The sequence below is a fragment of the Sinocyclocheilus grahami genome, unplaced genomic scaffold, assembly GCF_001515645.1.
Source record: "Sinocyclocheilus grahami isolate Dianchi unplaced genomic scaffold, SAMN03320097.WGS_v1.1 scaffold2411.1, whole genome shotgun sequence".
Taxonomy (NCBI): domain Eukaryota; kingdom Metazoa; phylum Chordata; class Actinopteri; order Cypriniformes; family Cyprinidae; genus Sinocyclocheilus; species Sinocyclocheilus grahami.
In genome coordinates, this window is record NW_015507590.1 from 40,787 (window position 1) to 53,511 (window position 12,725).

Below are 12,725 nucleotides of genomic sequence, written 5' to 3' on the forward strand. Positions count from 1 at the left end.
ACCCCAGGGTGGTGAAGCAGATATGGAGAGTCTTTGGCCAGGCCCAGGTGGATTTGTTTGCGACTCGCATGACATTGCACTGTCCCCTATGGTTCTCTCTAAGTCATCCAGCTCCACTGGGGCTGGATGCCATGGTACAGACGTGGCCGAGGCTTCGTCTGTACGCCTTTCCCCCGATCGCTCTGCTCCCGGGAGTTCAGGAGAGAGTGCGCTGGGACGGGGTCTGTCTTCTGTTAGTAGCCCCGTTCTGGCCAGGCCGAGTATGGTTCTCGGACCTGATTTCTCTCCTCGACGGCGCTCCGTGGGAGATTCCCGTCAGGAGAGATCTCCTCTCACAGGTGGAGGGTATGATCATCCACCCCTGCCCGGAGCTGTGGAAATTGTGGGTGTGGCCCCTGAGGATTCGTAGCTTCCGGTCTCTCAACCGAGGTTGTTGAGACCATCCTCCAATCCAGAGCTCCATCCACGAGGAAACTGTATGCCTAGAAGTGGAAACTTTTCACTTCTTGGTGCGGAGACCTCCAGCTAGACCCAGTTAACTGCCCGGTTGGTTCAGTGCTGGAGTTCTTGCAGGCCCGTTTCTCCGCAAGGTTGTCCCACTCCACCCTGAAGGTCTACGTGGTGGCTATTGTGGCCTACCACGCCCCTCTTGGTGGCCAGTCAGTGGGCAGACACCCCCTAGTTACACGTTTCCTCCACGGTGCGCTGAGGCTGAGGCCTCCGGTACGATCTCGTGTCCCCACGTCGGACCTGGCTGTGATGCTAGAGGCTCGCTGTAGGCCTCCCTTCAAGCCTATTGAGGAGATCTCGGATCGCCACCTTCCTATCAAAACTACCTTCCTCTGGCGATATCTTCTCTCAAGAGAGGTGGGGATTTGCAGGCCCTTTCAGTGGCCCCTTATTATCTTGACTTTGAGCCCGGTCTGGCCAAAGCGTTTCTGTACCCTCGAGCGGGGTATGTTCCTAAGGTCCCCTCCTCTACACCACGGCCTGTCGTGCTCCAGGCCCTCAGTCCTCGTCCCTTAGGGGATCCAGACCAGCAGAAGCTTAACTGTATGTGTCCAGTGCGAGCACTGGATGCATACGTCCACAGAGCTGCGGTGGATAGTAGATGCCATTTCTTTTTCCTATGAGTCCTCTGATCTCCCTTCGCCTCTTGGGGTCAAGGCTCACTCTACTAGAAGTGTGGCGGCCTCTGAGGCCTTCCTGGCAGGTGTCTCCATGCAGGACATCTGCGACGCCGGGGGATGTCCACGCCCCTGACCTTCGTCAGGTTCTATGACCTAGACATGCAAGCCACTCCTGGCTCCTCTGTTCTCGCGCCTTAGCTGTGCAGTCTTCCACACTAGGCAGAGACTTAGAAGTCTGGCGGCGTGGGCATTCTCGTTCCGCATTTCCGACGCAGCTCGAGTTCCTGAAGAGGAACGTCTCAGGTTACGTATGTAACCCTAGTTCCTCGAGGGAACGAGACGCTGCGTCTCAGTGTCATACTTCCGGCGTCCCTGCCAGCGCTTGCTTCATTCCTAGAAGCTGACGCTGGTCTCACCGCACGTGCTTTTATAGCTCCTGGTCATTACGTCACCCGCCCATGACGTCTCGCCCATCTATTGGTCTGATTACACATGAGGTTCAGAGCCCGTCACACTGAAGGGCGTTCCCCTAACGTTTCCGACGCAGCGTTCCCTCGAGGAACTAGGGTTACATACGTAACCTGAGACGTTTTCTTTTAACCTTAAACTGCATAAACACATTTCATTACACCAAATACACAAAATAATGTTATTTTTAGCAGCATCATATGACTCCTTTTTTTAATTAATTTATTCACATTTCTGAATTTTAAACTCAGTCAAAGCAACTGCAATGTGTTCCTCTAGGGGGCGGTGTACTGCACATCTTAAGCTTTTTCTAAATTTTTACATTTCAATACGTTTTTTCGTCTTATAGTTATGTGAATAATATCAACAATTAAATATTCTTTTAGGAACAAGTATCAAGACACCCTTAGAAATTGAGATAGAAGAGTACATTTATAGGAAATTAATTGATATATTTGTTCACATTTTAATATCATGTGTTGTCTTATAGTTCTGTGAATAAAACCAACATCTACATGTTTGTTTAGGAACAACTAACAAGAAACACCCTTTGAAGTTAAGATAGAAGAGCGTATTTACTTTACATTGATTGATGTATTCATTGACATTTCAATATCATGTGCTGTGTTATAGTTTTGTGAATAAAACCAACATTTAAATGTTCATCTATGAACCAGTAACAAGACACACCCTTTGAAGTTGAGATGGAATACTGTATGTTTTAAAAATTAATGTGTTAACAGATTCAAATTTAATTCAATAGTGTGCATCCTGATTTGTGCTGTTTGTGCTGTTGTGCTATAGTCCTGTGAATAAAACCAACATCTAAATGTTCTTGTATGAACCAGTAATAAGACACACCCCTTATATTTGAGATTTATTTTTTAAGCATTTCACAAGTGAAGCATTTAGATGGAATAATTGTGCTTTTTGCTCTACGTTTTGCACAGATGGTCCCTATCCTGCACTTTTACATTATAAGGTCCATCAGTTACAATACCTTAAGGCAGATTAAAACAAATAAAACACATTGTGTGTTCTCTTCTACATTTGAAAACAATTATAACACATTATGTTTCTTGTCCTTGTGCTAAATCGTTAAAGAACTATTGAAGATTTCCAAGGCTGAATCTCTGAAAAATGTCAAAGGTCGAACCAATTTTATATCGGTTTGTATATCGGTTTGTTTGATCTGTCTAAATTGTAATTTTATTGTAGACATTTCAGTGGCGTCGCTACTTGCGATCAGTTTCCCTGTTGTTGGGGGCATCTGGAGACGCTGTTGCTTTTTGTTCAATTTGTTTTGCCATTTTGGTGTGTGTGTGTGTGTGTTTCTTAGTTTACAGATATTTTCACTCTTCTTTTTTTCCCTTAATTTTTGTGTTTTGATTGGGCGCCTTTATGGTGAAACGTGTGTTTGATTTTTGTGAGTGGTCCTCCACGTGAGTTTGGTTCCATTGCACTCAATTGTTTTGTTTTTGTTTGTTGTACTGTGATTGTTTTAATTTATTGTGTAAGTGTTGGTTTGTCATTGTGAGTTTGATGTTTCTGTTTTTTGGCTTTTGTTTTGTGTTGTAGTAGTAGCAATAACAATTTATTATAGTCGCTATTATTATTGTCTTAGTTATTTTGGTGGATTTAAGTGTTTGTTTCCTGTCTTTGTTGGTCAGTTGTGTGGGTGGGGTGACTCTCCTTATTGTAACCCATCTGTGATAGAGTGACTGTGTCTCTTCAAGTGTATAATCTGATTTTTGCTTGTTACAGGAGCTGAGTGCCTAAGGCAGGGGCGGATTCCTGGTGTTGGTGTTTATTTCACGAGTGCTGGCTGGAGTGTGTGTGTGTGTGTGTGTGTGTGTGTCTGTCTGTCAGGGGCGCATTAATGCACGGGCTTCAAAGGACTGAAGTCTAGGGGCCTACACTGGAAAGGGGGCCCACTGGCTGCAGGGAAATTATATTTTTTGAATAAATATTTATATGGGAGTTTGCAGCAGTGACAACAGCGTTCTGTAAACAAACTCATATACTCATTTTCAGCGACGCCCTGGTTGTAGTAGCCTATGTAGTGAATGGCTCAGTTTAGGTTCCCCCCACACAGTATACAAATTGTAATTCAATTGTATTATTTATATATTACAATTGTAGCTCTTGACAGTTACCTATGGCTATGATTTTATTAATGCAGTTGTCTGATTTTATGGTCTCAGGCATTCAGAAATCACACAAAATAAAAGTAAGCAATTTTACTACGATAAAACCATGGTTAATTTTTGGTAAGGGTTGTTTTGTCCACATGTTTTTGTTGATGAAATTAAACAGGCTGTAGCATTTCTATCGCAAAAAGGTGTCCAAAAAATAAAAAATAAATAAGTGGATATTTGAATTAAATGTTTGGTCAATATTAAACAAGGATTTGATCGTCCTGTAAGTGAAACAACAGCAATTATCAGGCCTTTGGTGTCCTTTGCAGGCATTTGTAATAATGTAAATTGTTTATTTTGTATTACATTATGTATTTTAAGTGTTATTCAATGAATCCATATTTAAACCATACACCTATTGCCTCGTAGTTTTTATATAATACAGTTTAAGTCATGGAAACTAGAATATTAAGTCAGATGCGTTGTTGGTGGTGGTGAAATTATTACCGACATTAAAACACGTTACTAATGTCAACAGTCAAAAAAGTTTCACAGGATTATGAACGTAACGTTAGTTACGTGTAAGGGTGTAGGAAGCACAGATCATGGCATCAGTGATACTGTTCTGACCCAAGATCTGCCTGCACACAGCAGGACTCGTGATGGGGATGCCTGTTTGCTGTAGGATCAGAGGGCTTGCTAAAAAAGAGAGCGAGAAAAAAACAACAGACAGGTTGTTCAGAGTCATGTGAGCAACTAATATCCAATAGTATTTCTTGTAGTTCATCTTTGTTTTACAGATGACTTACTTGTGGTGGCAGTCCTACCGCAGCCAGTGGTGAAGCAGCAGGTTCCAGGCAGAATGTTGATGGTTGATGGAGCCAGACATACAGGAGAGATACGGGGAGTCAGTGTGACTGGAGACGACAGTTTCAGCAGAGCAATGTCATTGTTGATAGTCGTGCTGCTGTACACGTTACTAATGTCAACAGTCAAAAAAGTTTCACAGGATTATGAACGTAACGTTAGTTACGTGTAAGGGTGTAGGAAGCACAGATCATGGCATCAGTGATACTGTTCTGACCCAAGATCTGCCTGCACACAGCAGGACTCGTGATGGGGATGCCTGTTTGCTGTAGGATCAGAGGGCTTGCTAAAAAAGAGAGCGAGAAAAAAACAACAGACAGGTTGTTCAGAGTCATGTGAGCAACTAATATCCAATAGTATTTCTTGTAGTTCATCTTTGTTTTACAGATGACTTACTTGTGGTGGCAGTCCTACCGCAGCCAGTGGTGAAGCAGCAGGTTCCAGGCAGAATGTTGATGGTTGATGGAGCCAGACATACAGGAGAGATACGGGGAGTCAGTGTGACTGGAGACGACAGTTTCAGCAGAGCAATGTCATTGTTGATAGTCATGCTGCTGTTACTAGTGTAACTGTTACTGACTTTATAAAAGATCATCTAAGATACAAACATTCTTCATTTCTGTTGTCATTTTAACAGAAAACACTATCTTATTTTGTTATTCCTCTCTGAAATCATTAAATAATGTTACCTTGGAAACTAGTTTGACCTGGATGGGTTCAACATTGGAGCCACGATCATGTTCTCCAAGAATGACAGCCTCTATGATAGCCGACCCTAAAAAGAGAGATAAAGATAAAATGAACATATAAATGACCAATAGAAAGCTGACAGAGCATCCATTAACCACTATTGTATGTGATGTTTGTCAGATTGAAGACTCTTACACGACAGCAGTGGACAGCAGTGAGAACCCAGTTCTGGTTGATCAGGGATCCTCCACAGAAGTGGAAACCACTAGGCAGCTGTTTCAAAGGAAAAAGCATTGAAAACATAAAATGTACTCTTTAAGCAAAGTAGACAAATATGAGTTTGAAAAACAGTAGAAAATGACAATTCACAGCTACCTGGAGAGAAACCTGCCAGGGTCAAGAACCAGAGATGGCATTTTGTCCGTTCACAATCCTGCTGCCGATCGTCTGTGGCTTAATCGCAGGCACTCCACAACCTGTTATTACAGAATGTAACACATTGTTCTTGAGACAAGAATGAGACAGGAAGCTCTTAAGGCAGGTTTTCCATTTTCTATATTTGCCCATCATTATTCTTGCAAACTTCTAAAGAAGACACTTACTCAGAGCAGAGGCCACCAGAGCAAAGCAGGTGATGGAGAAGATGGTGAAGGTCATGATGTGTGATGGACTGTATCTCACTGATGTATCTGTAGGTCATCTCTCTTGCTTTTATATAATTTACAGCAGCTGAAAAATCTGAGATGTGATAGAGGTCCATCCCATCAGCTCCAATGATCTCATAGCTGAGGAATGTTTAGATCTGTTATCACTGGAGACAACTGCATCTTCATTGTCCAGAGCTGGTCTCTTACGTGCAAAGAGGATGAATTCTCCATTCTTGTGTTTATGGCTTCTGTCTATTTCCTTGAGAAGCATCATACTTTTTCGATGGGAAACATTTTTGTTGATGCTGAACAGGAAGAGATTGAAAGTGTCAGTTATGAGAAATGCACTAAAGTGAAAGTAAAAGTTCTAATATCAGTTTATAACAGCAGTTTAGATCAAACAAGCAAAGTAGTTCTTATAGGACATCTTATCATAGCCACTGAAAAGAGATGGCATCAAGGCAACCATTTTCTCTCAACATATTATTTTAGCTGTATTTTACTTTAACTGCACTCCTCAGCAACGTCACATGCATTTCTGGCATTATTTTCTAGAAAGCACTATATTACAGTAAACTCTATTAAGCTATAAAGTTTTTCTTATTTATTTTTGTATTAATGCAAAATTAAAATAATGCATTGTTTATTCATTTGCTTGTAATTTATTTATTTATTTTTTAATATAATTGATTTTGGAAAGTTACTTTTTTACAGTTGCAGTTAAAAATAATGCATGAGTGAATGAATTCAACGCTAGCTGTTTAGACTTTATTTTGATTTAATGAGGTTTAACATTTTAAAGTATGTGTACAATATAAAGCATTGGGATACGTTTGGACACAATATTGGGAAATCTTTTCATAGGGTTTCTCAAGAACAACAAAATAGAACAAGTGAAGCACTTCAAATTGCTTCATTTTTTTTTTTTTCAATCAAACTTCTAAATGTGATTCTTTCTTTTAAAGGAAACTGATTTTAATCATGTCTCTTACTTGAGATTCATGTCTTAGCAGAACAATGTTTACCAAAAAAATGTTCATCCTCAAACCCACAAAAATGTATCTTCCTCATCATAGCTAAACATTTAAACACACGTGGCTCAGCTGGATTGCATAAGATGCATGAGGTCATTTCACAGAGGCAGATCTTTAAAGCTACATTCCTGCCCAGTCTGAGACAATAACAGGCTACTGACCAGACAAACTATTGAATTCAAGAACACAAACTGTCCAGGAGCAGACTACACTAGCATCCATTAAACATCTACTACCCAATTACATAAAAATCAAGTTTCAAAAGTTCAGGTTACTGTGTTTAGTCATCTTGGTGAGAAATCAAACTGTATCCAAATCTGATCAAACCACATTGTTTAGAGCTAGATGAGCTGGATTATCTTGCTGGTTTTTGGTGGTTTGCAGAACTAAGATAAACGTGGTAAATATAACAATGTTTTGAAAGCAGTTTCCTTTAGGAGAAAGAATTGTGTTCAGAAGTTTGATTGAAAGAAATGAGGAAGAAGGGGTTTTCACAAGTTGATAATGTAAAGCCTACTTCACTTGTATTTTGTTGTTCTTGTAAAACATTTAAACAACACTTCCCAGTATTGTGTACAAACATATCCCGATGCTTTTTTATTGTACACAGATTTATGTATATATGATATAATTTTTCTTTTTTTCTTTTTAATTTTATAATAAAGTCTAAATAGGCAGCTTTTAATTCAGCTGTGAATTCACTCATGCATTATTTTTAACTGCAACTGTAGAAAACAACAGCAACTTTCCAACATTAATTCTGTTCCTAAACAAACAATTACAATAAGCAAATTACTAAACAGTGTTTTATTTTAATTTTGTATTAGTAGAAAATGAATAAGTAAAACTTGATAGCTTAAGAGTTTACTGTACTATAGTGTTTTCTAGAAAACATTACTAGAAATTCATGTAACGTTGCTGAGGAGTGCAGTTACAATAAAATATAGATAAATAAATATGTTGAGAGAAAATGGTTGACTTGATGCCATCTCTTTGTTAGCTTCAGTGCAGCTTTCATAACTGACAATTTCACTCTCTTCCTGTTCAGCATCACTGACTTGAATTAATTAAATGTCACAACATCAACAACAAACATTTTTTCCATCGAAAACATTTCATAACAAACAACGACATAAGTGAAAGTATGATTCTTCTCAAGGAAATAGACAGAAGCCACAAACACCTTCTCGAGGTCAAAGAATGCAGAATGCAGAATACAAACATTCCTCAGCTATGAGTTCGTTAGAGCTGATGGGATGGGCCTCCATCATGTCCCAGATGCTGAAAATTATCAACTACATATTTGTACATTTCATGTTTTCAATGCTTATACCTTTGAAACAGCTGCCCAATTCACTTTATCTTAAAGGGGTCATATGATGCGATTTCAGTTTTTCCTTTCTCTTTGGAGTGTTACAAGCTCTTGGTGCATAAAGAAGATCTGTAAAGTTGCAAAGACTAAAGTCTCAAAAAGAGATATAATCAACTTCGCGCTGTGGATTGCCAGATCGGCTTTCACCATGGACGAAGCGGAGTCCAGCCCGGGGTCGTTACGTGGTTGCCTCAAGCCTGCCGGACGCTCCTTCGTCGAATCTGCCGGCCGTGCCGTTCTCAAGTCCGCCCGCCGCCGCTCACTCAAGCCGGCCTCCGCTCACTCTAGGCTGCCGGCCGCTGCTCACTCTAGCCCGCCGTGTGTTTCGTTGTGAAAGCGAAACTACTTTGTTTGGCCTTCCAAAAGAGGACACGACTAGAAATCAGTGGTTAAGTTGTATTTACAACACTGTTCCAGAACACTTCAACCCAATTATTCAGATGTGTGCAGCGCATTTTTTGGAGGATTGTTTCCTGATCCTGGTAGAGTAGACTACAATGCCGGCTGTTCTGACTCACAGACTGTAAGTACGTTTTTTATATTTAAAGAATTTGCCACTGATTATTCAAACGTGAGTTTTGAGCAGTGTAGAGTAGCACTTGTTGTTTGTCATTTCTCCAATCACAAATGCAGACATGGTTTTATGTTTACGTGGCGCGATACAACGCAATGCGTAAAAAGACAGTATAAGTCATTATAATCTGTAATTATGTCCTAAAATAAAAACTTTTATAATGGGTTTTAATGTTTTTGTCTCATTGCTCCGGCCGGACAGGGCATCACAATATGGTAAGGGGCGTAACATTTCCGTCACACGCTTAAGGTAGTCGGTCAATCAGAACGCACTGGATAGCTGGCCAATCAGAGCACACCTCGCTTTTCAGACCGATGAGCTTTGTAAAAATCGATGCGTTTCAGAAAGGTGGGGCATAGAGGAGAAACAATAAGGTACAGTATGTGGAAAATAATGTTTTTTTTAACCTTAAACCACATAAAAACATTTCATTACACCAAATACACAAAATAATCTTCTTTTTAGCAACAACATATGACCCCTTTAATCTCTTTTTTTTGGGAGAACATGATCGTGGCTCCAATGTTGAACCCTTCCAGGTCAAACTAGTTTCCAAGGTAACAATGTTTAATGATTTCAGACATGAATAACAAATAGTGTTTTTATAAACAATACAAGTACTGAATATCATTCTTTAATCAAAATTGAATCACTGAGGTCATCCATATTACTTCTAAAAGATGCCAAAATATTTTTTTGTTCATTCATGCACTGAAAATTCAGCATAGGACAGAAAACATCATATTATAAACTTTTTTAAAAAAGCATGAAAGGGTTAAAATGACAACTGAAATGAAGAATGCTTGTATCTTAGATGATATTTTATAAAGTTTACTGTCACTAGTAACTGTTCATCCATATTTTCTGTATATGCAGGTCATCACCCAACCACTCTACAGCATCACGACTATCAACAATGACATTGCTCTGCTGAAACTGTCATCTCCTGTCACATTCACTCCCCGTATCTCTCCTGTATGTCTGGCTCCATCAACCATCAGCATCCTGCCTGGAACCCGCTGCTTCACCACTGGCTGGGGCCAAACTGCCACCACAAGTACGTCACCTCTAAAACAAATATGAACTGCAGGAATTACTGTTGTGTGTTACTTAGTCGCATGACTGAACAGCTTTCTCTCTCTCTCTCTCTCTTTTATCGAGCCCTATGATCCTGCAGGAAACACGCATCCCCATCACAAGTCCTGCTGTGTGCAGGCAGATCTGGGGTAAGAGCATTATCACTGATGCCATGATCTGTGCTGGAGGATCTGGATCATCATCTTGCCAGGTATATGAAGACAGATCAAGACAAACACATTACCGTATCAGTGTTGCTGCTGTTTAATCTCAAATGTGTGTTTTCCACAGGGTGATTCTGGTGGTCCTCTGGTGTGTGAGCATTCAGGGGTCTGGACTCTGGTGGGCTCTGTGTCCTGGGGAAGAAGCTCTTGTGACACCCGTTTCCCTGCCGTCTATGCCCGCATCTCCCAACTGCGCTCCTGGATCGACACGGCTATCGCTTCCAACTAGTGCAGCAGTCTGAGTATTTACCCTCCAGAGGAGACAAAAGTACATTTTATTTATTAATATGTAATACAGTTTACTCTGCTGGTGGTGTTTTTTCTGAGCTTGAGTCAGTCTGTGGTTCCTGTGATCTGGATGTTACTTCATGTTACTGTTTTCTTGTTCCAGCTGTACAAATATTTTAATAAAAGCTAAATACAAAAAAAATAAGTGTATTGAAGGGTGAAATGAATGATCTGAATAATTAAAAATGTAATGAGAAGTTGCCTTTATCAACATAGTAATGCAGCAAATATATATTTAATTTACTTTAAAAAAATTAAAGGAAAATATTATTTTAATTTGTCATTAAAAAAACTGACTTCCACATTCACAGCAAAAAATGACAGACAACAATGCAGGCAAAGCTCTGCCCCTTTCATCAAGGATGCATCCAGAGGTGACTTGTGTGAACTTGAGGCAGCCAGGTATCCCAGAATGCATTTCAAAATAGTACTGTTATTGTGTCATGAAATGCCGTTCTAAAAGTATTTCAGTTGAGAATGTAGTTGTTTAAAACTCAAATCTGCGGTTATTTATAAATATAGCGCCTATTTGAAAATGTGCTTCAGGCTCCAGGCGATCATCGGGCGCTCAGTGCTCATGTATCCTGATGAAAGGAGCTTATCCTCGGTTAGTTCTTCTAACATTTGCCGCTGGCTCTGGTGTCTCTGTAGTGGTTAAACATGAGGTAAAATTTGTTTTGGGTAAATCTAACAGGCAATCTTTGATCTCATGAATCCATTATTTATTCTAGGTCATATAATTTTAGCTGAGCACAAAGTTATGTTTCATAAATTATTTATTTATAATAATAAGTAATACAATGCTGACTTTGATGCATACATTTGACCAAATTGTTTGCTTTTGTCTCTATTTCCTATTACATAAGTCTCTCATACTTTATACTTATTTATTATAATGGCTATTATTGTTCATTAAAACTGACATTTAACAAAAAAGCCAGAGTTGTGCTTGTCATATTTCATTTTATTATAGGCTATACAGTGAAGATAATCAGAGTATATGTGCACATATTACCTAAACCACCATTTTTGTGAGCCTATTAATATTTTAAATGAAACAGAAAAGAGTCAATGCAGTTTGATATAATATTTAGTTTCACTGTAATGCATGTACGTTCCCTGAACTACATTTTTGTGGCTATTAATATGTTTAAATTAAAACTAAAAGAGGCAGCGGTGTTTGATATCACATTTCGTCGTATTGTAAATGCATACAGTGAGGATAACGGGAGTAGCCAAGGCGAGAAGAGTGACGTTATCAAATACTCTGCAGTTCCATTTGCAGAATTACCGGACTTGCGTTCTCCCATCCTCGGGAGTTCGCACTCCTGAATCGAACTTGTTTAGTCCGAACTGCCAAGGATGCGAGTGTGATGTAGGGATTTTCTTAATATGAACAGACACTGATATCAGCATTCACAAGGTTTGCTAAATCACCCAGCACATGAATCCCATATTCTTGGTTGATTTCCTGTCAGTATAGTAAACTCATCTACTCATGAGATCGAAACTAATTCGATCAGGAGACGACAAAGCTTTCTTGGTATCAAGGACTGAAAGAGTTCATTCACAACCTATAGAAACCCCATGTCTTGGGACCCACCAATGGATGGAACCATTATGTCCAGAACAGGAAAATAGTTAAATAATGCCCTCAGGCAAGCACAGGATATACAGCGTGACGCCACATGACTATCCCATGTTTAACCACCTGCTTCCTGCATGACCGAAACCCTTACTTTCTTGTGTCACAGATAAAGAAACAGAGTGTACACAGACAATCATTAAAAAATCATTGAAAGTATTGGAGCAACTATATTCACAAATAATATGTTTTATGTCTTAAATGTGTGTGATGTGTTATTGAAACATCTTCTTCATATCTTAATCGTTGCTTTCTAACTTTTCTTTTTAGTTAATTACGATTACTGTGTATGCAAAATACCTGTTGTTTGAGTTTGAATGAGAGCTGGTTGTATTCACAAAACATTGGTGTAAATGAATAATTGATATTCAGCATCATTTTCCGGTGATGATAGTTTTATAAGAAGTTCTTTAAAACTTGCAGAAATACTCTCCACAAACAGCATGCGATCCATGCCAACCATGCCACCATCTGATTGGACAGCGACCTGTGGGCTGAACAAAAGTCAGCCTGCTTAAAATGGACACAAAGCCCTCTGGCGCAGTCTTACGCTCGGGCTCGCACTCTCACT

General features: G+C 39.7%; 2 protein-coding genes across 2 annotated transcripts; one reads left to right on the plus strand and one right to left on the minus strand.

Annotated features, from left to right (window-relative positions):
- Positions 1-4,257: 4,257 nt before the first annotated feature.
- LOC107574958 (chymotrypsin-like protease CTRL-1) lies at positions 4,258-5,558 on the minus strand (the record flags this gene model as incomplete). Its single annotated transcript, XM_016261373.1, has 4 exons — positions 4,258-4,435; positions 4,546-4,721; positions 5,288-5,378; positions 5,489-5,558. Coding segments are annotated over 4 exons (465 nt in total), but the record flags the coding sequence as incomplete, so codon positions are not given.
- Positions 5,559-6,085: 527 nt separating this feature from the next.
- LOC107574959 (chymotrypsin-like protease CTRL-1) lies at positions 6,086-10,450 on the plus strand. The gene is made up of 5 exons (XM_016261374.1): positions 6,086-6,298; positions 9,418-9,477; positions 9,797-9,981; positions 10,082-10,208; positions 10,289-10,450. The coding sequence occupies exons 1-5, from the start codon at positions 6,086-6,088 to the stop codon at positions 10,448-10,450; spliced, it is 747 nt and encodes a 248-aa protein (XP_016116860.1).
- The last annotated feature ends 2,275 nt before the right edge of the window (positions 10,451-12,725 follow it).